This window comes from Rhamphochromis longiceps, linkage group LG22 (assembly GCF_057381845.1).
Source record: "Rhamphochromis longiceps isolate RC_006_pf linkage group LG22, R_longiceps_female_GT1.1, whole genome shotgun sequence".
In the NCBI taxonomy this organism is placed as follows: domain Eukaryota; kingdom Metazoa; phylum Chordata; class Actinopteri; order Cichliformes; family Cichlidae; genus Rhamphochromis; species Rhamphochromis longiceps.
In genome coordinates, this window is record NC_140577.1 from 18,603,277 (window position 1) to 18,630,511 (window position 27,235).

Consider the following 27,235-nt stretch of genomic DNA (forward strand, 5'->3'; position numbering starts at 1 on the left):
CTTTTTCCTTTTGTAAGGGAGTAGGCTTCATATCTAGTTGGTTTAGGAGGAGGGCATCATCTGCCCTTGGATGATGGAGTTAGTAAAACTCTTGCTGGATGTGTGTGCTCTTTAAAAAAAAAAAAAAAAAAGTATTATAAAATTAAACATTTGGAAATATATCAGTTCTGACACTCATTGGCTGAAGTGTTAAATGTTCTAACACAGACAAGTTGGTTTACAGTTTTCAGAGGATATGGCTTGGTGGTAGCTGAGCTGTTAAAATGAAAACTGCTGCAAAAGTGTTTGGGGTTGTTTTGTTTTTGTTTGTTTGTTTTTTTTGGCTGAAAGGTTATTGATGTACTGTCTTTCTCATTATGAGTGTAACCATAACAGTTGTCCAACCATCAGTTGTCCAACAGTTGAGAAATTTGGTAGGATCGTAGTTTACTGACCAAAGAGCTGATCAGTCCAATCTGTGTTGTGAAAACTCAAAATAAATTGAGGTGCATCTGTGTAAATTTGTATTTACCATTTGCAAAGGTAACGTAATATATTTGTAAGATTATATGTATGTGGCAGTTTTTAACTTAAATTAAAGGTTGGTTTTATTGTATGTTGTATTTCTTTGCAACAAATCCAACTAATTAAAATAACAATGAAGTGACCCAACTAAACAAGACAACTAGTGTATCCAAAGCCTCTGTAGCATTGACCTCCACTGCTAAATAAAAAAGTCCTGCCTTTTTTTCCTTTTTTTTCTTTCTTGAAATTGCAGTGCACCAATGACAGTCTCAAAGCCGTGGACAGCCCAGGGTTATGTTGCATAGCAGTGCACCAATCCCATCCATTTGTTGGGTGGGGCAAATTGTGATAGCTAGTGATAGAACAAAATTTATTTAACTTTAACAGCACGTTTGTTCGATAACATCATCAGAGGTTGGTGTCATATTTTATCGTTGGTGTTCTAAAAATGCAGTACTGTGCTTGTACACTAGTACGTCATGAATTAGTGTCACTGTTTAAGTTGCAGTAGTTTGTTATTGTTGTGAGTATGAGCAGGTATGTGGGGTTGATGAGGGGTTAATGGAGATGGAAGCGTGGACAAGGTTGTGAGGTTTGTCCTTTTTGTTTGCTTTTTCCTTTTCTTATTTTGCTTTGGAAAAGTTTGGGAGCTGGTGGAGTGTTTTTGTCCTGGTAGTAGACCTGTTGACCTTTTTTGCATAAAATAATATGAATGTTTATAAATAAATATCCATATTTGATTTATTTATAGCTTAGTCCTGTCAAACAGGGTGCAGCTAGACTGCACACGCACATGCCACACACACAAACCATGTCATCCAAATACACTACACACACCCACATACAAACTGTGGTGATTGGAATTTTTTACCCCCCACAGACCTGATAGGCTTGGGGAAAGGGACTAATAATTATTAGCAAAAAAACAATTTCAGAGTACAGATGTACAAAGATTATTATTCTTAAATTGGGAGAATTGGAGTAACTTGCAGTTCTCATAGCTTGGTTTTCCAGCATTGAAAGGGCTTTCTTTTGTCACTGCATTACATCAGCCTCTCTGACACGGGGGCATTTGACATTATTTTAGCCATGGTCCATTTCCTATTTGCTGCCCTCTCATTCCCCTTTTCTAGTCAAAGCTACGGTGTTGATGGTTGTATTACTTAAGCTTTCTTTCCTTTTTTCCCCTTTTTTATCAGACACACTGATATGATATTAAGCATGAACATTCAACTTTGTACAGCAATGTTTTTTTGTTTGTCTTAAATATCTTTGGCTTTTAAATCTTGTAGAGTTTCGGTGTCATGTGCGGCATGCACAGTGAACTGTTTTTCATAGACTCTTACTCACCACCCACTCCCTTTCTCTGTGTGTGTAGTGTTGCCGGCCCTGGTGGACAGGCTGGGTGATGGCAAGGACCAGGTCAGGGAGAACAGCCAAGCCCTCATCCTTCGCTGCATGGAACAGACTGCCTCACCAATGGTCACACACACACACACACACACACACACACACACACACACACACACACACACACACACACACACACACACACATCATTGCCTAAACAGGTAAATCCTCCAGTGTACCACATGTAAGATGAAGACAGTTTTGTCAAATGTCATTTAAATTTTATACAAGACATGTATATTGAGTTGTAGTTATTCTAGAAAAAGTTATTCTAAAAATGTGACACAGCAGAGAAAAAAATACAGGCAAATTAAAGCCACCTCCATATTAGTAATGCATTAAAAAAAACTACAGAGGGCCTGCACTCTACCTATCCACCCCCTCTTGTGGATATTGGAGGAATTACACAAGTTACTCCATAATGCTTTGTTTTATTTACACATGCCTCACGTGCTCATCTCCATAGATTGTGCCCTCTTCTGTACTCCATAAACTGCTCATCCAATGATGAGTTGATGATGATGATGACCTACTGACACCCCTTCTTTTTCTTTTTTTTTCTCTCTTACTCTTGCTCACACTTTTATCCTTCTTGTTCTCCTTCATGCAGTATGTTTGGGAAAGGCTGCTTCCTGGTTTAAAGCACAAGAACTTCCGCTCTCGAGAAGGAATCTGCCTCTGTCTCAGTGCCACGCTCAACATGTGAGTAACTTCTCCTTTATCTGTAATGCTCCCAGAATGAAATGGCAAGTTTATTAAGCATAGGCAATGTTTTTTGTTCTCTGTGTGTTAAATCTCATATTTTAATCCTTAAGTAAGTTCATAATGTGGTGGATAATATAACACAGATTATGCAATCCTACGCTGCTTTCAAGCTCTGTTAGTAAGTGTTTGGCTCAGTGAGGGCTGCACAGAGCTATTACCACCACCTTCCATGACCTATTTTGTTTGCTCAAGGAGCACACATGTTCCGACTTTCCAGGATTAATCCTCTTAACTGTTTGTGTGACTCTGAGGTGGTGCACATTTCTTCCCATTTCCCCACCTACCACTAGCTTGTCCCTTTTCAAAATATGTTATGAGACTAGAGCAGGATGCAGTTTTAAAGACAAAATATCAGTTACTAAAATTGAGTTGTTTACAAACTCTTTTTAAGTGTGGCTTGTTTGGGGTATTGTCGTCACCCCTCCAGGCGGACGGGTGGCATGGATAGCTAAGTTTGTGAATGCAATGACTTGACAACAAGGTCACATAGATGTTTCAAACATAAACAATATGTGCATTTACTAAAAATCTCAGAAGAGTTTCAATCCCGGTGACCTTGACCTCAAGGTCAGAGGTCAGGTTTTTTGTCAATATTGTCACTGCAGTAAATGAGAAGAAAGCAACATAGGAATTTGAAATTTGCTGGGAGGCAGAGGGGTAAAAAATGACCTTTAAAAAAAAACAAAAGCAAAAAAATAACATTGCTCAGTTGTAGTCTTTTATCTCTTGCATTTCTACTGTTTTCAAATAAATATGGGTTTTAACCTTTTTGATTTCATTGCAATTGGTTTTTATTCAGATTTGGGCAGTAAGGTGTTGGACGGCAGGTTGTAGTTACGACAGGTTGTGTGTGTAGGACTACAGGGACACTTCTGTCTGTACAGGTACTTGTTTGTTGCTGCTTGTTCTCAGCAGTCGAGATCTGTGTGGTTTGGCCTCTGTTTTCCACCTTGAGCTCACCCACACACAGAGCAAATTTAGACTATTAGAATTGCTGTGCTAATTTTAGCATCTTTTTGCTAATGGAAGGTGACACTGTTGTGCTAAATGCTAAGCTGCTATGTAATAGATACACTGAGCATGTGTGCTTTACGTACCCGGGCATCCATAATGAGTGAGTAGAATGAGTAAAACATGGCATAGAAATGGGCTGCTTCTGGGTTTTCACTTATTTCTATTTTTTGTTAAGTACACAGTGAACATACAGACAGGTTAAAAGTTTAAAACCTGAGCTCTTTACTTCTAGGGTGAGTGGATCAGGTGGGTCTGTTGTGCATGGAGGGTGTGGTTTTGGTCCACTTGTCCTCTTAGAGGACTGGGTCAATGTAAATAATTAAGACGTTATTGCAGCTTTTATTTTCATCTTATTAGGGGTGCTCTCTGGTGCTCCAGCCCATCAGTGGAGTTTCAGAGAGTTGTGAAAACACCAACAGTGCATGGTATTGCAGTTAGTGCTCTGAAAGCTAAGCGTGGGTTTGTTTGGGGTTTGTTTTGTTTTTTTGGACGGGGGGGGGTTCTTTTACATAACTGGAATGGACAAAACAGAAGAAATTAAGAAACGATCTTTGTCTACTAATGTTTTTTATATTTGTGTGATGTTAAATTTCTGAGGCGTGTGTGTGTGTGGTTTGTAGATAGTGTTTGTAGCTTATAACAGGCTACTAAAATATCAGTCTGCCTTAGAATAGATATATTTTTCAAATTTCTAAAAATATTTTCAATGAGCGGAGCAAGATTTCCATTATAAAAGAACACCAGATAATTATATTTATCACTGGCAACTGTCACCTCTCTTTTACGTTTCCTCTTGTGCCTCTGTTTCACACTCTCAGGTATGGAGCCCAACCGCTGAGCCTCAGTAAAATAGTTCCTCATCTCTGCTCGCTGACAGGAGACCAAAACCCACAGGTAAGAGCTGCAGTGTTATACATGATTACATGATGGTGGGGAAAATTGTACCTTTTTGTGTGTGTTTGTTTTGACTGCGCGTGGCTCGTCATTGTTTTTGTTGAGCCAGTTTGTCGATAAGCCTTTTTGTTCAGCTCTCAGCAGTCAAAGTGTGTTGGGTTTCATCTTAAGGCAGCTCTGTGATTATTACTGTTATTAGTGAGGAGATGGGCTCTGTACCCACCACCCAGCTTCACTGCTGAATCATGAGCACCCAGTTGTTAAACCACACAAGAGTATTGTGTGTGTGTGTGTGTGTGTGTGTGTGTGTGTGTGTGTGTGTGTGTGTGTGTGTGTGTGTGTGTGTCAGTGTGAGGAATAGAGAGAGGTTGGTTTAACCTCCTGCAGAGTTGCACCCCAAAGCTGAAATCTGCTTCTATCTTCTACCCAATGATTATCTACCCACATACTGTCCTGGCCAATCAACATCCTAGAAAGGCCTGCCTACCCTTGGGTGCTAAGAATCCCTTCAACAATATCTTTGTAGCCAATCACAACAGTGTTTACAGCAATAACTAGCAAATCATATGGCTCCCATAGGAGGGAAGAGTATGGGCTCTCACGGGTTTAGTTTTTAGTGTGTTTGCATGTTTGCGTCTCTTAGTCTATGAGCATGAGTCTAATCTTTGTCGAATTATGAGGGAGAATCGATCTCAGTCTTAACAAACACAAAGATCATTTTTTTTATAGTGTGCTAGTTAACCCATCACTTGAATCTCTTTCCATGTGTTTATATGTGGAGGGTTATTAAATTGGTGAACGTCTGCTGTTTAGGTACGTGAGGCATCAATAACAACGCTGGTGGATGTTTATCGTCACGTTGGAGAGAAGGTCAGAGCAGACATTGGAAAGAGAGGACTTCCAGCTGCACGGTGAGTTTTTGTTCTTTTTCGTAGTATTTTTTTTTTTAAATTATTGTTATTTTTATATTTATTTTTTGAGTTTGTTGTTGCCTGTGTTTCTATGGAGTCCCGTGGCCTTGGCACTCAGTTTGTCCCAAGCCACACCATGCACCACTCTGCCCTTCAGACACACAGAGGCACTTTCATCCAGAGCACAATGCCGACTGAATGAGGGAGGAGGGTGAGAGGGTGCAGCCACGGGGTACAAAGGCGTTGGGTGGAGTAACAGAAATGGGGGTAAAAACTGGAAAAACTGTGTTCGAGTCATCAGAAGAGGTTTAATGTGGGTGTTTGTCCCGCTTTGGTCGTCCTGGCTACATGTGCAGGGTTGAAGGTTATTCTGAGCACCCAATGACCCCTTCTTTCTGCCCCCTTTTTACTGCTTTCTCCCATGTGTGAGAGTCGAGCAACGGCCAGTGCTGTATCTGCTCAGTATGATTCTTGCGTCTGTGAATGCTGGCTGTGGTCATGTGTCATGTGCTGTGCATATTAAGCCAGTCTGTCTCCAGTGTAAACACACTGTCTGAATGTGTGGGATTTACAGAGTGGTGTGGCTGTCTGCCTTCATTTAAATATCAGAGGCCTGACAGATGCAGTGATTTACAGCCTGCGCTTGTTCTTCCTGAACAGATGTGTATAGTTATTACTGAATTCTGCACGTGAATTTTATATGTGTGTATATATATATATATATGTATTGTATGTATCGCGAATCTCCCAAACCAGTTTTTATTACTTTGTATAGTTTGTATAAGAATAGGGGTGAGAATATCTACAATACTGCAGTTTTACTGATCAAAACTCTCATTAATTTCATTTGTGATGTTTCAGTCAGCTTCAGGTCAGCTATAGTCAAATAGCCTTAGTACAAAACCTGGAGCAAAGCTGTTGGAATTGCATTGTGTGTTTTTTGTTCATATGTTTAATGAAGCCATGCTAAATTTTTACCTTCATGTTATGAAAGTTGTCTGAGTTACAGACCCATAGAGGTATGTGAGAATTTTGTGCTTTTTAAATTGTGTTATGCATTTATTTACTAATTAATTTTTGAGGCTTCAAAACATTACAGTAGGTATCGTTGTGAAAGTTTCAGAGTGAAAACACATTAAAGCTCTGTTTAAAAACTGCAGCCAAATCAGTTTCACAACCACTCCAAGTGTCGTGTAATGCTTGGAAAAAATAACGCAAACGCAAATTATAAAGTACAAAAATGTCCACCCCTATAATTTGAGGGGTTGTAACTTAATATAACTAATATACTAATGTTATTGTACAGTGGGATTTTTAAAAAAAATTCAATTTAAATTGTTTTGTTTATTTAATAATTGATTTCATATGGAGCAACCCAAAGGGTTACCTAGTGGAAAGCAAAGCTCTGGCCAGGATCTTGCTGACTTGATGACATATCAACTCTGCAGAGTTGGCATTAGATAATGGACAGAAAGATGAAGTCATAAAAGAGGAATAATTGTTGGATGAGTATGTCCACATCCCTTAAATACCAAACAAGCACACATTTTTAAAGATACGTGGAGGCAAGTGATTATTACAATCTGAAACCTCTTTTGGACTGTGCCAGATAAATGGTTAAAAGCTATTTCCCAAAATTAAGTTTCTGTTTGAAACAGCTCTCTGTTGTAAATGAGACACTGAATTTTGATGGGATTATCTGTATAATTAAATACATTCCCCCCTTACAACAGTCTCAAAATGTTCCAGTTCTAACTTGAAATAATTCATAATAAGTAATTTCATCTAATCAATTTTCAGTGAAATAAACATATAGATGTGCATATCTTATGACCTCAGATCAGATGTTTAGACACAGGTTAAACCTGCTGACACGAGCCAAAACACTTCTTGGATTTGGTGATCAGGTGTTGTGAATGGGACTTAGATTGAAATTACAAACCTATTTCAAATGACATAATGGTGCATGAAGAAACCTGAAAGTGGAACTTAATTTTACAGTTGGCTTATTTACTGGCGTTGTGTCTGGAAGTACAGTTGTAATCTTGGGTCCATTACTGGTAAGAACAAGGGGCTACCATCTGACAGCAGCTTCCTATAAGTAGGTCAAATGCTGGTTGAGTGAGCATTCATCAGGCCTGCCTCATGTGGTTTGATTTGGAGATGAGTTACCTGAAGGACATGAGTCCTCTGCTGGACAAAGGTGTTTATCAATGGCCGCGATAAAAAGATAGAAATAAGAAGAGGGAGGGAACATGTGCAAGTGGGATGAGAAGGCGAGACACTGAGGGGGGAGGAGCAGCGCTGTCTGCTGTTAGCCACACAGCCCCTCCCCCTCTGACGAGTACGTGTGTGTCTGTGTATGAGAGGGAGGTTATGTAAAGGGTAACTGAATCTCGTTGCTGTCTGTCACACAAACTGGCCCATTTGACTCTCTCTCCTGCTCATACAGACACACAAAGACGCTTCCTGGAAATTTACTGTACGTATTGCTGTTTAGGTTGTTCAGTTGGCGTTTGTGTGTACAGTGTGTATGCGTGACAGTAGGTGGTGCTTTGTCGCATGCCCGTAGCATGCTTTGGTCTCTCGCCGTTTGGCTTCCCCCCTCTCTCTTTCCCTCTCACACACACGCTCCCTCCCTCTCTTCCCATCTTCTTTCCTCCCTCCCTCCCTCCCTCCCTCTCGGAGCCACTGCACCATGTTGGATACAAAGAGCTGAGGGGAGCTGAGGACCAGAGTGTGTCACCAACATGGGAGCTAATGCAAGATTGCGTAGCAACGCAGCAAGCTATTAATCAGCCCACAGGGAAATACTGATGCAAATCAGTGCTGAAGACTAAATGCTAGATTTTTGCTGAAACAAATAGATGCACAAAATGCTAATGAAAGAAAGCGAACCACGTGAAAATGGTGCACGGCTGAGGAGCTAGTTGCAACGCTAATCGTCACTTATCAGAAGCTGCTTAGCTGTCTGGCGGTTGTGGACCGGCAAGCAGACACCAAAAGACAGAGACAGAGCACGGTGTGTATTGCTCTAATTGTTGTGTGCGCCCATCCGTGGTTAACCTTTCGGCAAAGCAGACATAAAGGCATGTTATTCGGGGTCATGTGTTTTAGTCTTTGTTGTGTTTTTGTCTAACCAGTTGTGCATTTCGAGGATGACCAAGTTATTTTGGCTTGTGCTGGATATCTGCCCTGTTACTACGCTGACAATGCTACCTATTAATCACATGACTAAGCAGACCTGGCTGGTGGTTTCATGTGTGTCTGTCTGATGCTAGTAGGATGTTATAAGAGGACACTTGGGGTGTTGCTGCTGCAGCTTCATGAGTGTGACTGCCATAATAGACACACCCACCCACAATCAGACAGAAAGGCGTGGAGACTGTCCACATGTTGCTGCTGCTTCTGCGGCTGATTTTGATGATGAGTCTCATTTGGAATTCTTAGCACCTTGTTTGTGTTTTGGTCAAACATCTCTGTGGGGTGCTCAGATTTTTTTTTTTAAATCTGGACTTTATTGTAATTTCTTAATTTCTTCATTCAAATATGTTTGGTTTGACAGCTTTGGTGATATTAACATTGTACTGTATATCTGTGCTCGACACTACTAATCTTCCTTTTCTCTTTCTCCAGGTTACAGACGATATTTGCTCGTTTTGATGAAGCCTTGAATTCAGGCAACATGGCTCTCAGCCCGAGTCACGGTCAGTGCGTTTTCTCATTTAATTTGCCACACTTGAATTGGATAGCCACCAAGTTGAGTCACATTGTCAAGATGGTTTTACTGTTGTCATGTAGTGGGTGTGTTTCATAAGGGAGCAACATTGTGTGTGTTTTTTGAGGGGCGGGGGTGCCTGTGCTTGTGTGTCTAAATCTGCATGTGCTTTTGTGGTTGTGTCAGTTTGTTGCCATGAGCTCCTGTAAGAGGTCCTAACAAGATTAATGGTTTAGAGTTTGTGTGTGCGTGCACATCCATGTGTGCGTGCAAGTGCTTCAGCAGAACCAAACCTGAGCTGAAGGCTGCTGCTGAGTTTTCCCTTCCCCAGCAGTAAGGTGGTCTGTGGAGCCATTGTTGTTTGACCCTGGAGAATTGTAATTATATTGACAGTAATATTTCACTCTGCACTCTTAAATTTTCAGGTTATAAAAGTGGGTTAAGCAGCACCTCAGGGAGTTTTTGACACTATGCACAAATGAAAATGTGAGGTTTCCCTACTTACATATGTATTAGAAGCTGACATGATGCTTATTAAGTGTGTGTCTGAAAGCCTTTACTTAAATATTGAATATAGGTTATTCAGTTCCCATGGGACTTCATTTTTTTTAGTATCTGTTCCAGTAAGATAAACAGAGTTTGAATTTTGAGAAAAGAAAGGTATGAGATTGGTATTTGGTATGAGCACATCCTCTGAGCTGAGCTAACAGAGTATCATTTAGAAGCAAAAACAATGAATCAGTGGTTTCCCGTTGTTTTTTCCATCTATAATGTCACTTAACAAACTGCAGTCACACTGCCTTGATGTACAGTGGGGCAAAAAAGTATTTAGTCAGCCACCGATTGTGCAAGTTCCCCCACCTAAAATGATGACAGAGGTCAGTAATTTGCACCAGAGGTACACTTCAACTGTGAGAGACAGAATGTGAAAAAAAAAATCCATGAATCCACATGGTAGGATTTGTAAAGAATTTATTCGTAAATCAGGGTGGAAAATAAGTATTTGGTCAATAACAAAAATACAACTCAATACTTTGTAACATAACCTTTGTTGGCAATAACAGAGGTCAAACGTTTACTATAGGTCTTTACCAGGTTTGCACACACAGTAGCTGGTATTTTGGCCCATTCCTCCATGCAGATCTTCTCGAGAGCAGTGATGTTTTGGGGCTGTCGCCGAGCAACACAGACTTTCAACTCCCGCCACAGATTTTCTATGGGGTTGAGGTCTGGAGACTGGCTAGGCCACTCCAGGACTTTCAAATGCTTCTTACGGAGCCACGCCTTTGTTGCCTGGGCGGTGTGTTTTGGATCATTGTCATGTTGGAAGACCCAGCCTCGTTTCATCTTCAAAGTTCTCACTGATGGAAGGAGGTTTTGGCTCAAAATCTCACGATACATGGCCCCATTCATTCTGTCCTTAACACGGATCAGTCGTCCTGTCCCCTTGGCAGAAAAACAGCCCCATAGCATGATGTTTCCACCCCCATGCTTCACAGTAGGTATGGTGTTCTTGGGATGCAACTCAGTATTCTTCTTCCTCCAAACACGACGAGTTGAGTTTATACCAAAAAGTTCTACTTTGGTTTCATCTGACCACATGACATTCTCCCAATCCTCTGCTGTATCATCCATGTGCTCTCTGGCAAACTTCAGACGGGCCTGGACATGCACTGGCTTCAGCAGCGGAACACGTCTGGCACTGCGGGATTTGGTTCCCTGCCGTTGTAGTGTGTTACTGATGGTGACCTTTGTTACTTTGGTCCCAGCTCTCTGCAGGTCATTCACCAGGTCCCCCCGTGTGGTTCTGGGATCTTTGCTCACCGTTCTCATGATCATTTTGACCCCACGGGATGAGATCTTGCGTGGAGCCCCAGATCGAGGGAGATTATCAGTGGTCTTGTATGTCTTCCATTTTCTGATGATTGCTCCCACAGTTGATTTTTTCACACCAAGTTGCTTGCCTATTGTAGATTCACTCTTCCCAGTCTGGTGCAGGTCTACAATACTTTTCCTGGTGTCCTTCGAAAGCTCTTTGGTCTTGGCCATGGCGGAGTTTGGAGTCTGACTGTTTGAGGCTGTGGACAGGTGTCTTTTATACAGATGATGAGTTCAAACAGGTGCCATTCATACAGGTAACGAGTGGGGGACAGAAAAGCTTCTTACAGAAGACGTTACAGGTCTGTGAGAGCCAGAGATTTTCCTTGTTTGAGGTGACCAAATACTTATTTTCCACCCTAATTTACAAATAAATTCTTTACAAATCCTACCATGTGAATTCATGGATTATTTTTTCACATTCTGTCTCTCACAGTTGAAGTGTACCTCTGGTGCAAATTACTGACCTCTGTCATCATTTTAAGTGGGGGAACTTGCACAATCGGTGGCTGACTAAATACTTTTTTGCCCCACTGTATGATAACTTATTCAGTTACACAAAAAGCATTGTTCTCATCTAAAAGCAGAGACCAGGAGTTTGCCTTTATCTTTCTGGGTTGTGCATCTACTTTCTGGTTGATAAGAGCTCTTGTGGAAGTGTTGATAATTGGAAAATTGGAAGCATGGAGCTGTATAAAAGCTGATGGGGGGTTCCAGTAAAGGCATCATCAGTATATAAAGTATAGCTTGTCAGTTTAAAATCTGGTTATGTATACCAGTGGGTTTTTGTTTTTAAACATATTCTTCTGAACAGGCAGCAAAGGGCAGGGCTGATCTTCAAAGGCACACTTATTAATCATCTGTGCAAAGCAGCCTCTGTCAAACATGCCATCAACTCTTCTTTGGAATGCATTGCTGCAGGCCCTCTTGATAAACCATTTGCAGCATCTAGAAATTTCTTTGTCTTTTTTTTAATTGCTGCTCAGCAAGTATACACTGTGCTTCGATTGCCTTGTTACACATCCAGTGCTCTTTTGAAGCAGGCCAAATGTCTTGACATTCTCTGTCTACCTGAATCTATAAAGCAGGTAGCTTTCACAATGCTGTCTTATAGTCTTTCTTTAGGTGCTGGGTGGTCTGCACTGGCAGTTCATTTTTATTTTGCTCCAAACAACAGAGTGATGTATTTCCTCCCTTGCAGATTTTTGCTGTCAGCTCCTCTCTGTCAGTCAGGGCCTTTGATTTGTCACGCTCTCATAATTCCCACCACCCTGCAACTGTGTGAACAGAATGGGGTTCCCTTTGAAGTCTCTGATCATATTTTTAGGGTACAGAGTTTGCTTCTGTTCGGGGAATGAGTGCAATCAAAGTAGTGGTGGGGAAAATTAACATTTTATGCATTGCATTTTGTTCATTTGCGAATTGCATTAATAATGTGTGATTGTCACGCGATCGTCCAACACATTTGGGAACCACTGATGTGTACAGACTGTTTAGTACTTTATAAATTATGAGAGCGATGAAGTTTCCAAGATTATGAATAGTATTTTACTGAAATGTTTTCTAAATCTCCACCAAATTGAGTTGACGTGTGGCTTTAAGCTGAGTTTGTGCTCCCTTTGAGGTCAGCTGGGTTTGCTGTTGGTGTCTGGCAGAGGTTGTCATTGGATGATATACCTTCAGGCTGTCCTGTCACTGTATCTGTCTACCGGCTACAGCAGGGAGTTGGTGCTTGACAGGCTGTTGCAGCTGGTTTACTTGGAGGGAGGCATAGGGAAATGTAATGTAAGGCTTTAGCTGCTGTCTTTGTGGGCCGAAGTGAGATGAAGGGAGTCTGACTTTTAAAATCCCACTTCCCCGGGGCTTGGAGCAAAGTTGTGATTTGGGTTTGTGATTGTGTAGTTGTTGTGATGAATTGTTAATGTTTTTAACTCTGCGTTGTTGTCATCTGTCATGTGCTTTTCCCTGAATGAAAGCAGCGATTGTTTCCAGACAGAATATTTATTCGTTTGGCACTCTCGCTTTCATTTAAACTGGCTGTGACAAAAAATAGCTGTGATTGGTTGTTTGGCTGTCAGGCAACTGATCATGTCCTGGGCATCAAAAAGGTTGTGGAGCAGTGAACGTCGGTGGGTGTTCAGCAGCCCAAACCTCTAAATTGTCAAACATGCTTAAAATAAAAGTGTGAATGTTAAATTTTGTACACAAGTTTAGCAGAGTTGTGCAAAAGTACTAAAAATGTATCAAACTACCTCCTGATGTCACATGTTTGGGGGGTGTTCTATGTCTTTCTTAATATCAAATTATTAAGAAAGGGATAAGTAAATTAAGCTTTTAGGTCAGTCTAAGTCTAGTATAAAATATCTGAAATCTTTCAAGAATATTGTGTTTAGTTGATTTAGTTTCTATAAGCTTGTCTGTCTACCTTCGGCTCAGGATGAGAGTCCGGGTTTGCAGTCAAGCCGTGCTCAAGTTTAGGTGCTTGGAGTCAGTTTTGGTTTGTGCCCTATGAAGGGATTTCTATATGGACCATAAATGTTATGGAAGTTAGTCATGCAGAGTGAAAAATGTCAAATTTGTCTACATTTAAAACTAAAAATTGTGCGTTTACATTAAGGGTGAATCACTGTGTGATTTATTTATTTTATTTAAATTTTTGAAAGGGGCCACGGCCATGAGAAAATAAAATGAGTCCAATAAGATTCATATTATTTTTATGAAATATAAGCAATCTTAATGTAGGGAATAGGAACTTCTTTCTATTTCTTTCCAGTATAGGTAAACTCAGGCAGAGTTTAGAGCCCCATACTGATTTCTGTGGGCTGGTTTAAACCTTTTGAGAAGAATCGCACGTCTCTGGTGCAGTCATTAAAGGTTAAAATCTCAGCCTTACTAAAATCATCTGTTTATGTTTTGGTTGTCACAGCCATCGTGCTGACGGGGTTAAATACAAAATATGACATCTTCAGGTGGGTTGTGTCAAATAGTGACAGAGGAAAGGAGAGAGAAAGTGAAAGGGTCTCTGCTTTGTTTCTCTGAAACACATTTGCTAGAGGTGGGAATCACCATACAACTCACAATACGATATTATCACAATACTTAACGCACGATACGATATTATTGCAGTTTTTTAAAATATTTTGCGATATTCAGATTCTGTACATAAAGGTAAACTTTATCAATATTCATTTTATCTAATGTCAAAGTCTCGCACTCAGTCTTTCTCTCATTTCAGTCAGTTTTATTGTTGACAAACTGAACGGTTTGTATTACAGTCTAGTCCAACTTAACTGAATGCAACCATCTGGTACAATTATAGCTATTCTGAACTTTGCAATTTATGAAAACTATGCAGCCCCTTCAGCAACTGAAGAATTTGAAAGTAAATTAAAACAAAATATAATTTTACATTAAATAAAAAAGTTTTAAACTTAATTAAAATAAAACGTGTCTTAAATTAAAACAGGTAAACTGTCATGTTTATTGCTGCCCAAAAAAAAGTTAAACACATTTGGACAGTGAAGGAATGTCAGGATTCTTGTTCAGAAAAAGGATCAACAGGCTCTGAAGTCAGAGCATGTTCCATTTCACGAAAAATTGTTTGTAACAAAATATCGATTTCTGCTGTCCCTGTATCGATACATTATTAGCAAACAAAATATCACGATACTACATAGTATCGATTTTTTCCCCCACCCCTAACATTTGCACACACATACTTCGGGGTATATGTCCTCTAATGCCCTGGCTGTCAGTCTGCATTATGAATTGTCACAGTTATGGTTAGGGCATCTTAGATTGGAGGTGGCGATTGGGGTTACATATTACATATTTCTGTGGGTTAGGTGTTAGGTTTACTGAAATCACACGTTGTTGCCTCTCGTGTTGCTTTCATAATGACAGAATTAAGAGTATGAAGTATTGAGAGTTTCAGCATAATCTTCCACATTTTATGTCAAATGTGTCATGTTGTTACTTTGTAATTGCTCTTAGATTAAATTTTGAGGTAGTTGCCCAATTTATGGATATTTCTATATTTGTATCTCTGTAATATCCCTAGTTGTGACTGCGTTTTTTGCTCTATATACCCATTCTTCTTACCCTTTTTGCCACTCGTTTTCTTCTCTTGCTTTAAAAACTTGACAATCTGGACTTTTGCACTGACCGTATTTTCAAACTCCCTGAGTAAACATGAAGTGGAAGTAATTGCAGAGGCTTACCTCAGTGAACTTTAGCTACACGCCCTGCTGTTTGGCCTTGGCTGCTACCTCAAGTGTGTTTAAGCTTCTTTCTTTGTAATGCCTCAGCTACTACAGCTGGTCACGCCACAGTTGGCATTGTTTGTACTTTTCTGGGTGCATACCTTTCCTTGCCTAATGAGGCTGAAACAAACAGTAATTTTAATTTTCACTGCTTTTCATGATTAATGTTTTTTATGTAAATAGGGCTACATGATTATGACCAAGAAATTGCCCTAAATCTGAAGTGTTTTCACAGCAGATGATGGCCTGCTTCTCCAAACAAACCCTTTGCCTTCTACCTTAGTTGTTTTGTTTTTTTTCAGCAGTCTGTTATTTGTGGTCTGTTTTTGTTGTTGTTTTTAATGTCACTCGTTCATGCTGCATCCCAGAAACTTGAAGCTGTGCAGTGCAGGGAACAGCTGTGACTGACACGTGCAAGAACTTTATAGTATTTGATCTGGGGAGCGCTCAATTTCTTCGATTTGGTGTTCTACTGGAAAAGTGCACCAATTGTGGGAGTGCAGCCTTATTACGATATTATTTAGCAGTAAATAAAAAGTGCCAGATACCTTGTTTTATCACAGTCTAAAACCAAAGGTCTTTGCTTTAGTGTTGTGTAGACTGTTAATCATTTAATCCCTTAGTTCAGTGATATGTTTATCATCTTCAAGACACTTGGCTAGGAGATCTTTGAAACCGTGAATGTAAAGTGTTTGTTTTTCCGTGTGTTTGAATAATGAAAATAATGGTTAGTTTCAGTTGGACTAACAAAAAAGACCTATGAGCATCATTCATACAGAGAAAAAATAATCTGAAACATGTTACAAAGATAAATAGAAGAGAAAGGGGTTAAAATAGTGCAATTGCCAAATCCTATGACTTGATAGTTTTGCATCATCAGCCAATACCTGTCTGTTTATCTTTAATTACATTAGGTTAGGTTAGTAATAGTTTAATGTGAAATGGGATAATCATGTCTCACTTCTGTCCTGCCTGTAGAGCCACCTTTACTTTCTCTTTATTGTGGAAATGTGAAAATAATTTGTTTCCATCTTGTAAAACCACTGCTGCTGTTCTGTTTGTGCCACAGCTAACTCTTTTTTTTTTTTTTTTTTTTTTTTTGGAAATCACAAAATGTTTGAACTCTGCTCTTACATATTTTCCAGCTTCACAGGTAACAGGTGGTTGCATCTACCATTCTGTTAAATTTTTATGTACAGCAAAGATAAATGTGAGTCTTTTTGTCGAATAATGAAGTGTCTTTGGAGTGTGTTTTCTCACCACGTTCCTGCTTTCTTAATTCTTGTTTGACGCTTCACGTCTGCCACAGAATGGTGGTGAGTATGAGGTTTGTTTTTGTTTGTAAAGACTCCTCAACCTCCAAGTTAGGGACACAAGCTCAGACCATCTGCCAAAATACACACAGGCACACAAATGCCTTCGTACTTGCCCTTGCCCCACATCGCTTTCAGGCCAGCTCTTGGCGTTCTCTTTGAAGGGGTTTGAGGCAGCTGTTGCTGAGGATAGAGGGGAGGAGGGAGGGACGCGAGGAGGGCAGAGGATCGAGGGAGGGAGGGCAGAGGATCGAGGGAGGAAGCTGACAGAGATCTCTGGCAGTAGCCGAGTCACAGCGCTGTGCCTATCACTGCCTCTCCCTGATTCATCATGACAGAGAGAGATTGAACAAACGAGGGAGAAACAGAGGAGAAAACAAAGGCGAGAACAGAGGGACAGAAGTGAATACAGACCAAACCAGCGGATTTGACCCATAACGCTGTAACTATGGCATTTGGGGATGATGATAATGGTAGGTGTGTGTGTGTCTGTGTGTGTTTGTGCCCGGCTGTCCGTGGTTGTGTGTTTAATCTCATCTGGCTGTGGATGCTGGCACTCACACAAAAGCTGCCCAGCATATGGTTTGAGATTGAAATCAGCTTAAACTCATTGCACTTTCACCCCAAGTGCTTTGGTGTGTGTGTGTGCATGTGCTTCCATGCGAGGGGAAAACTGGGGTGTCCTCAAATGCTTCCATGATGCTGCATTTATTGCAATCGTGCGCATCTGCAAGAGCAATGGTCTACCCAATCTGAGCTGTTTAAAATTTTGAGAGATGCTTATAGTTTTGTAGCTTGTTGCTGAGGTCATAGTTGCACCGCACCGTATCCACCCAATCCAATTTTCTTGCAGCTTCCTCTCCCCACTGTGCTCTTCAAGTCTAGTGTGGCTTTACTCAAGTAGCCACTCAGTCTCTGCTTTTCTGTCCTCTCTCTTAAACTCTTTCTTTTGTAGTAATATAAGGTCAAGTGTTCTTCTGTGTTAACACCCCAGCTCTCAATCTCCAGGCTTACTGGTGAAGCCTTTCACTTACTTGTGGTTATGTGAAAATAGTGCAAATGTGCTTGGATTTGAAAAGTAATCATTACAACAGTAAGGTCCATTGTAGAGCTTTGCAAATGTGGGGTTCTTCTACTTTAGGTAGCTAAATTTTTTTGCGAGAACAACAAAAAAAATGTTTACATGATGTTGAAATGAGGTTACTTTGTGTTGTTTAGTAGGTCGGTATGCAGAGCCCCCCAAAAATCTGTCTCCCTCCCTTTTGTTTCCCACATTGTGTATGGGTTAGTTAGTAGTTTTTGTCTTCATCATGCCAAAGATTTTCCCAACCCGAATGGAATTACAAAACGCTTCTCTTCAAAGCAGTTTAGTTTCTGGTAACAAAGAAACTCATCATCACAGCAACACACCGGTAGTTTCAGGTTACATACCCTTGTGTCATGTTGTGCCCCAAATTGCACAACATGAGAAGAAATCTTACCAGTGGCTTTGTGTTATAGGGTTCCTGTTTTGAAGCGAATGAAAAGAAGTTGTTGAGAAAAGTCAAAATTTCACATAAGCAAAGAGGGGATATCGATCATGACTAACAGGCCTTTGTTCATTCATTAGTAAACATGTGAATTGAGGTTTTTTCTGATGTTGGTTCTTGGGAAAGTAAAGCATGTCATTGCCCATGGTGCTGTGCTCGGCTCTTATTTAATGACATTTGGCCCTGTGCACAGACACACACACAGGAAGAGCAATGATATTCAGTGCCCCAAACTGACCATCAGTAGCAGCTTTCTCTGCTTGCATAGTACTTCAGTGTTGACAGGGAGTGACACACACATACTCACAGACTCTCTTTCTCACACACACACACACACACACACACACACACACACACACACACACACACACACACACACACACACACACACACACACACACACACACACGCAGACATGCTCATTCTGCTTCAGTGCATCACAGTCTCTGCAAAGGGAGTCATGACCCTGTTTCCAAGCTACTCTGATTGTCATGGCAAAGCTTTCCTCTGAATATTATGGCTTATCCCTCTCCCCGACTTGGAATTGGGACTCAAATTATACCTGTGTGTGTCTGAGTGTCTGTGTATATGTGTCTTCTTTTAATGAGATCATTTTCTCTGAGCTGGGCTGGAAATGGAGCAGCCTGTCTCCTATTAGAGAATCCAAGCTTAAACCTCAAACGTGTCTCTTTATTTTCCTTTGCTCCCCTTTCGCTCAGTCATTCTCTGTCCCAGATTGGTTGCAAGTGAAGCATTTGACCCTCTTATGTTACCAAACTGATGGCTACAATTAAATATATGGTTAGTATGTATAAAAAAAAAACTTCGAGTGTCATTCTATGGAAGCAAAGGAAGTTATTTTCTTTTTATTTGCACTTTCCATTGTATGTATTTTTCTAGTATTATCCCATTTTGCATCTAAATCACTGTATGTTCAGTGGTTTATCTTTTCACTTAACATGTCTGTAGGATTGGCTGTTTGTTTTTTATTAGTCTTTTTTTTATATACGTACTTCTGCTCGTTTATTTTGGAGCTGAAAGTTTTTAGCAGCTTTTGTCTCAGACACCACGGTGCTGCTCGTGTTCTTCTTTCCAGTTGTCATCACTCTCATATGAGTGATCGTGCAGTGTCAAGATATTTTGTGTCATCTTCTATGTGGGACTCTGCATGCTGTCACATGGGCCTGAGCAGGAATATGCGACATTGCCTGTACACAAACACAATCTATTAGCGAGGTAGAGCAAAGTTTGCATAGAGCAATGTGACACTAAAGCTAAATGAAGCTTTACGTGGGCTTTTGGCTCTAGTGTGCACCAGTATTGCAGACCGTTCCACTGTTATATGGATACCTATATCTGATGTAAAAACATTCACAAACTTCATCTCAGGTGAATCAGTTAATAGGCTTTCTGAAGATTTGGTGTGACTGCCTTTTTAAAATGTTATTTTTGGTGCATATGCATTAAAAAAATGCTCTGTCCTTCTCTGATCAGCAGGGTGTTGTATCCTGCTTCCTTTTAGGTGGTTTGCTGATGTTTGAACCACAGAATAATTTGGTTAGAGCAGAGTCAGTGCTGCCATCATGTGGTCAAAAGCCCCCCAAATTTTGCTGGAAGACTTAAGATTAGCTCTCTGTCTCGGCTAGACTTTCTCTCATCTTTTTTTCTTTAGACAGGGACAAGTAAACAGGGGAGCACTCCATTATGTCTAATCATGTTTATTTTTTGGCTTGTAACACACATTAACGACTGGGAAATTGCTGCTTTGCTGCATGCTTCTGTTGAGGTGTTTTAATATCTCTGTACTTTAGGATTTCTTGATTTTCTCTGGGCGGTTACCACATTGCAGCTGGTTGTCCGCTCTTCTCTTTTTATTCCAGGTTTGTTTTTTTTGTTGGTTTTTTTTAACTCTTCTCTCCACATGGAGAGAGGAGGGGCGCTTGGCCTGGAGTTTCCATGGTAACGCTGCCTGGTACATGGTGTGGCTGATGTCTCTCACTGTGTTTAAGTATGCTGTGATTGTTTCTGTGTACTGATATGTAACTAGCATGTAGTAAATTAATAAACAGTAAACCCAACTGTTGATTAAACCAAATTGGGGATATAGTGAACCCCCACCCCCGCCTTTGCTGCTCAATTCGTTTGAAGCTGGTCTGCACAGGTCGTCATGGCAACAGCATGTGTGCAGTCTGTTCTGTGGAGGAGATTCACGCTCTCCATCTCTCCCTCTCAGTCTCCCTCCTCCCTATTCTCTCTGGTGTCTTTGCTCTGCCCTTCACCCAGTGACATTTACCCCCGTGGGGTCTGACTAGACAAAAGCAGGAGCTGATAATCAATGCTAAGACCCGTGATGCATGTCGTAGTACTGCTATAATGTAATGCAGCCGTGGGTTTTATTACCAATTAAAATTCACTTATGATGCATGCTTTTATAATTCAGTGCAATTATAAACATCACTATATTCTTGCATTTCTTCTGCAGTCAGTGAGCACTAGCATACATTTCAAGAAATAAATTGCACAGAAATGCCAAAGGTAGCAAAAATGATAGAAATTTTAAATCATAAATACAAATTCAGATTTAATTCATTATTCTTGTTATTTGTCAAAAGGTTCAGTAAACATTGCAGTTTAAATGATAATAATAATATATTTTTATTTTTTGCTTAAAACAACTTTGGTCTCTGTAGCTAATTTCCCCTCTGACAGCTGAAAGCTGTTGTATAAAGCCTTCTAATGCATCATTACAGTGATAGGTGGTGTTTATTTTTCTTGTTGCTCGAAAAGATGCTACAAGGATGTTTATGTGCTCCATGCAGAAAATGTACTTTTTCACTTTGCATTTTTACTTTGCTCATTTTGGCAAAAGGAAAAAGTAATTTATTCAGTATCACAATGATTATGGCTAGGTAGCCAGAACGATTGTTGCTAATAAGGCCCCAGTTCTACACTTCAAAAATGGTAAGGTGGTTTTGAAGGTGTCAAAATGTTAATTCTTTTTTATACATACATAGAACACTAGAAAACGTCATGCATATGCACACAAAATGAGTCAGGTGCAGAGCCAAAAAAAAGCCAACTGCAAATGTCAAAACAATAAATGAATAAAAATAAATCTACAGCTTGCACTCTGTGGGGCTCCAGGTTTATCTGTTTATCTATTTAGAGCATGCTACAATAAATTAGTAAAACTGCACCACTGTGTGCAAGCTGTGTTTGTTTTTTTAATATTTCTTTTTTTATATGGATCCTGTGATTTCAGCAGATTTAGTTGAACCTGCAGCTTCTCGCCTCATACTATGAGGATTACCGTGTAGAGCTCTCACTGAGAGTAAGTGGCTGCTTTTGTCAAGTGGAAAATCAAAAGTTTTCTCTAACACGATGTCTCAAAAAAACAGATGTACTTTTATGTGTGCGTGCTTTGTAAAGCTAAAATCGCCCCGTTAGCAAAGTAATTATGAAGATGCTGCAACCGTAATAGATCATTTTAAAATTGTGTTTATTTAGTACTCAAGTTTAAAAAAGTCAAACTCAAAAACATCTCTGTCTACAGGCTCTGTTAACTGCTCTGTGGGTGTATGTTTGTGTGGGAGGGTCAAGGCCTCAGATGGAGGGGTGTGGTTCACCCTTTGTACCCCCCTTGTCAACACTCTCCTTTAATCATTGTTCCATTATCCTTTGTTCCTTTGTGCATGTGGAGAAACAGAAATATAGCAACAGAAAGTGTGTTCAGAGGTTGTTGTTGTTGTTGTTGTTGATGTGTGTGAGTGTGTGTGAGGGTGAGAAAGAGAGAGGGGGGGGATGCTAGAAGATAGCAGATTTGTGCTGTCTGGTGGTTGTAATGAGTTTAGGTTAGCTGGTCTGGCAGTGACATAGAGAAGCCCTGTTAATATTCCTGGGGTGTCTGTGTGTGTCTCCCTTTCTCTCCCATCACGCACACGCATTCATCCTCCTGCCTCCACACTGGCTGCAACAACATGATGTCACCTCCCGCCTGATTGGCTGTGAGGCTGCTAAGAGAAGGAGGAGAGAGGCTGGGAGAGGGAGGGATAGGAGAGGGAGAGGAGTGAAAGAAAATGCCGGCACTTGTATGGGTGGAGGGGTTTTCGGACAGCGATGTAAGGGGTGTGTGCGTGCGCAGCCTTAGACACCTCACATAAAGTATATGTGAAGTGTGTGTGTATGTGTGTGCGTGTGGTGTGCACGTACCTGTTTTGGGGTACAGTTTGGAGAAGAGGTGAGGGACCCCAACACCACGCCCTCCCAGAAGCATGAGGCGACTTATCTGCCAACGCATCTGTGACTGTGAGTGGAAGGATGAACCTGGGTGTGCTGGACTGTGTGTTTGTGTGTCAAAGACTGTGCGTAAATGTCAGTTCATGGCTGTTGATGTGTGTCTGTACACGTCCACTTAACATTTATCTAGCTTGAAAAAATCGTCTGTCCATAACATTGGAGAATGAGGCTCATACGTACACATTCATGCTTGTCACTCATTTTGCATGTCGACTGCGTGTGTCTCTGTGTGCATGTAAATAACTTGATGTATGAGTCAAGGTGTAGGGTGGTGGCTTTGGCGCATTTCTCCATAGCTGGTTGTCAGAGCGACTGGAGCGCAACTACATTCCTATGCCAACAGTTTGATCTTCACAGTCAACTTGTGTGCGTGTGTGTGTGCACGCGTGTGTCTGCCCTCACATATTGTTGCAAATGCTGCAGCATCGTTTCAGACATTCTCAAGTTTCATGCAAGCTGGACAGCTAGCATAGTTTGTGCTAGCATGCAGATTGAGGGTTTGGGCTCTGGAGAGTTCTGTCAGTCACTGGTGGTGTAGAGGTTGGACATCTTGAAGATTTGGCTTCGTTCCTCCTTTGAAGTGATCGTATAGGTCTGAGGGTTTGCTTTTTTATTTCTCCCACTGAGTGCGGTTTTTGTAATTGGTATTGATTTAGTGATTCCTGACTTAGCTTTCGGTAGGCTACATCCTCTTTGTGCTTCTAACCATTACTTTTCCCTCTACCATGCATTGTCTTCCAGTGGCCTTAACCTCTGTATACTTAACATTTAAGTGACAAATAAAAGCCAACGTTATGTGAAATGTTTTAAAGGTTTCAACAAATAAAAATGTTAGTCTAGATTTTTAGAAATTGGGATTCAGTATATTTGCTTCTGAAAGCGGATGCAGACTTTTCTGTTTTTGTTTTTAAGGTAATCTTATTGACTATATACATGTTTATTAGTAAATTATTTTATTGCATGTTGTGAAAGCAAATAAAACAATTGTTTAATTTTTTTAGGCTGTTTGTTTTGTGTTTTTCAAGGTAATGTTGTAAAGCCTTTGCAACTGTATTTACACACAGGTTGGATGCTAACGCTACACATTGTCTTCCGCCTTACAGATCGTAGTTTTGATGATGACGACAGTGTGGATGGAAGTCGCTCTTCCTCGGCCCAAGCTGCCTTCAAGGTTCCCAAAGTTCCCAAAAAGCCTGCAGAGTCGTCCGCTGCTCGTAGGCCCAGCGCTACTGGTGGCAAGCTAGGTACGTAAATTAATTTACATTTACACACACAGTGGATAGGACAGTGTGAGAAACAACTTATGGTCCAAAGCTTATTACATTGTCTGGCATATCATGATAGCGACATGGGTAGTGGGCCAGTGGGTGAAAGTCTCAGGATGAACTGTAACTTATACTCTCTGCTCAGATGCAGTGAAATCCCTTTTGTTAAAGTTGAAAGTCTGCAAATCAAGCAGTTTAAATTCAAAATCTACTTTGGCTGTGTACAGGAGCAAACTGTTGAATCTAACTGTGATCCACCCTCCTTATAACTATATATAAGCACTGAGACATACAGCTACTTATACCTCTCTTTGCAGTTAAGGTGCAAGGAGAAACATTCACTCTCTGGTCTGTGTTCCTGCACTGGGAGATATTTGTGTAACATCATGTATTATAAACCTAATATAGACTATTTTCTGTCTCTTAGATGTGGCTTTGATATCATTTAATAACTACTGACTGGTGTTATGAGTATTATTACTTGTAGTCCCCCACAATTAGACCCTGTCATTGTTGTTTGGCGCCTTAATTACATTTTTTTGATTAATTCAGACAAGATGTTTTCATCTTCTTAATAAATTTTAATCTATATTTTGTGAGCTGTGAAATGAGCACGGTCCACATATGCGTTCTCTCTTAGCTTTGGTGTTACAGTATATAAAACAATGTAAATAACGAATTTTACTTCTTGTCTGAGGGGGGAAAATGACCTTTACTGTCCTCATAATTCATTGTTGGTCAATTTTAGTTTGTTTTGGATGCCTGATTGGATGTAGACTGTCAGTAAAGGTATAGAATTGTTGTTAACAGGATAAGGACAGTGACTTTGACAGCTATTACAAGAAGCAAAAGACATGAGTAAGCATGCCACAGGGTGCAGTAAGAGACACCCCTGTATGTCCTCTGAAATCTGTCTCTCCTCTCTGATTTGTCTCATATCTGTAGTTTACTCAGACCTTCAGATGATCTGCTTTTTGAAATGATTTGAATCCTTCTCTGCTGCCTCCTGTTCTGTCAGCTCTCCGTTCTGGTGCAGCTGGTTGGAGTGTTATATTTGGGCCCTGTTTGCATGTATCGATTTTTCCCGTCGTTTATTATTTCAGTAGGAAGCTTTTATGAACATGCTGCCTGTTGCTCTATCTGTGTCACACACAGGCGCACACATCCACACATACACTGGTAGTCTGAATGCATTGCTCTGCTGCATGGAAAAACAAGATTGTGATCTCTTCCCTCTTAGATCATTCCAGCCTTATTGATTATGGATTGACTGCGAGAAGCTAAATAAAGTGCATTACAAGTATTTTTTGCACACACAGGGCTACAGCTCAAAAACCTGTACCTTGTTAAGTTCAATGCAGTAGGGAGGGAGAGGCCTATCGTGACTTTTGGCTCAAATTTGCGATTTTCTCACACAGAAGTTGTGGCATCAGCAACACGTTAGCAGAGCAGTGGCAGCTCTGGTAGTTGGCACAGCAGCAAGCAACAAGACTTCTGCGTTTTGAAAGCCTTAGCACACTGATCACTTTAGTGCTGCAATGACGCAGGGTCATTTCATGAAAGACCAGGCACCCAATCCCCAAATCTAAGTGTTTCAACAAGCCAAAATTGTTCAGAATGTTGAGTATCAGTATCGCACTTTGAAAAACTCAAGCATGTCTGTGACGTAGAGTAACAGAAGCAATAATCCAACAGAGAAGTGTTTTCTGATTATAGTTACCGTTTGAGGAATGACCCTGGATAGAAACACACATTAATTAAAACAGAATCGTATCTGTTCTCAACATGAGACCCAGTGAGTGATTAAAGCAACTGAAGCACTTTCGATGAAAACACATCTCAGTCGGGAGCAGCCGAAACATTTCTGGTGCTTTGCTTTTCCGTTTATCCATTTTTATGGGAATCTGTCAATTTTTGTGTGAATTTGGATTTAGACGGCAGTACGCCCACACACACTCGCACACCACAAAAGCAACACTCAGACAGAAAGAAGAAAGATGGTGTGATAGTAAGTTGCAGTATTAGATAAATCCTGTATCAGTAAAGAACAGGCGTCTCATTCTTGGTTCTGTAAAAGGTCAAGATGGCTGCTTTAAGTCAAGCCTTCAATCAAAGCGGCACCTTTTTTTTTTTTTTTTAAATACTCATATTTCCACATTATGATCTCCCAGGTCTGTTTACACAAATGACAATATGCTTTATTGCTTCTATAACTGCTCACTCTGACAGCATGCCCTGCAATAAAACTAATTGGAAATGGTGTTGGTGTTCTGGTAGGTGGCTTTCATGATCAGGCTGCATCCGTGACAGACAGGGGATATTGGCTAGAGCTAGCCAGCCGGCTGCATCAATTTTTCCAAGATCTCTAAGGGCCATGTAGAGTTTTGACATAACATGTCGTTGTGGTGCAGCTTGATATCCAAGCCAGCCCGGAGGAAAAGAGGAAGATATGCTTTTCTACCTTCCTTTTCCCATGTTTGTGCTCCATGATTGGCTAGCCTGAGTAGCAGCTCTAATCTCATGGTTTTCATATTCTTTTCCAGCATTACTCTCAGCTCCTCCCTTGGCTCTTTTTCCTTTTGTCTCTTCCTCCCTTGTCTGTTATTTCTGACTTGTCCCTGCCTCCCCACTGTAGGAGTTATAGGAGGTGTGGTCCACACCCCCGAGAGAGAGATGATTTACATTCCCATTACTGCCAGGAAGTCCATTAGAAACAGAGTCTGCTCACAGTGGTGTGTGTGTGTGTGTGTGTGTGTGTGTGTGTGTGTGTGTGTGTGTGTGTGTGTGTAATTGTAAGAGTAGCTGTTTGTTTTTTTTTTTTTGTTTTTTTAGTTTAAGCAGAATCACAAAACCTGCCAGTCCAGAACCTTTTGAATCCCTACACTAATCATCAATCCATTAGTTGTATCAGTTTCTACTAACTGTGGGTGTTTTAAAGGGGGAAAAAAAAAAAAAACAGAAAAAAGACCTAGTGACTAGGCGTGGGAGTTTCTAGTATTTCTTCTGCGTGTCCCTCCATCCATTATTTCCAAGGTGTTTTTGGCCTTAGGGTTGTGGACTCATGGATGATTAAATATGGATGTATTATAATTTAAATGAACACACACTTGCATTTTAATCAACTCTGTTCTGATTTTCTTTTCTTCCCAGTGTCCAAGGAAAGTGCGGGGGCAGTTGATGAAGAGGATTTCATAAAAGCCTTTACAGATGTCCCTACTGTCCAGGTACAAACTCACACAAAATATAATAAAATGCATCCACCCATTAATTTCATCATTTACTAATACAGGCATTTAAAAACCAGATTGTCATTGTGTTGCAGATCTACTCAACAAGAGATCTTGATGACAACCTGAATAAGATCCGTGAGATTTGCTCTGATGACAAACACGACTGGGACCAGAGAGCCAACGCTGTCAGTAAATCCAGTACCAAGTTTCAGAAAATAATTTTGAAGTTAGGTCAGTAAAATGTAA

General features: G+C 40.6%; 1 protein-coding gene across 1 annotated transcript in view; it reads left to right on the forward strand.

Moving 5' to 3' along the window:
• Window positions 1–27,235, forward strand: part of clasp2 (cytoplasmic linker associated protein 2) — a 67,632-nt gene that overhangs the window by 14,341 nt on the left and 26,056 nt on the right. The window contains exons 3-10 of the mRNA XM_085396406.1: window positions 1,883–1,986; window positions 2,525–2,616; window positions 4,512–4,587; window positions 5,401–5,498; window positions 9,135–9,205; window positions 23,598–23,738; window positions 26,910–26,983; window positions 27,082–27,174. Of these exons, the coding sequence (XP_085252532.1) occupies window positions 1,883–1,986; window positions 2,525–2,616; window positions 4,512–4,587; window positions 5,401–5,498; window positions 9,135–9,205; window positions 23,598–23,738; window positions 26,910–26,983; window positions 27,082–27,174 (749 nt within the window). The remainder of the gene's footprint in view (window positions 1–1,882; window positions 1,987–2,524; window positions 2,617–4,511; window positions 4,588–5,400; window positions 5,499–9,134; window positions 9,206–23,597; window positions 23,739–26,909; window positions 26,984–27,081; window positions 27,175–27,235) is intronic.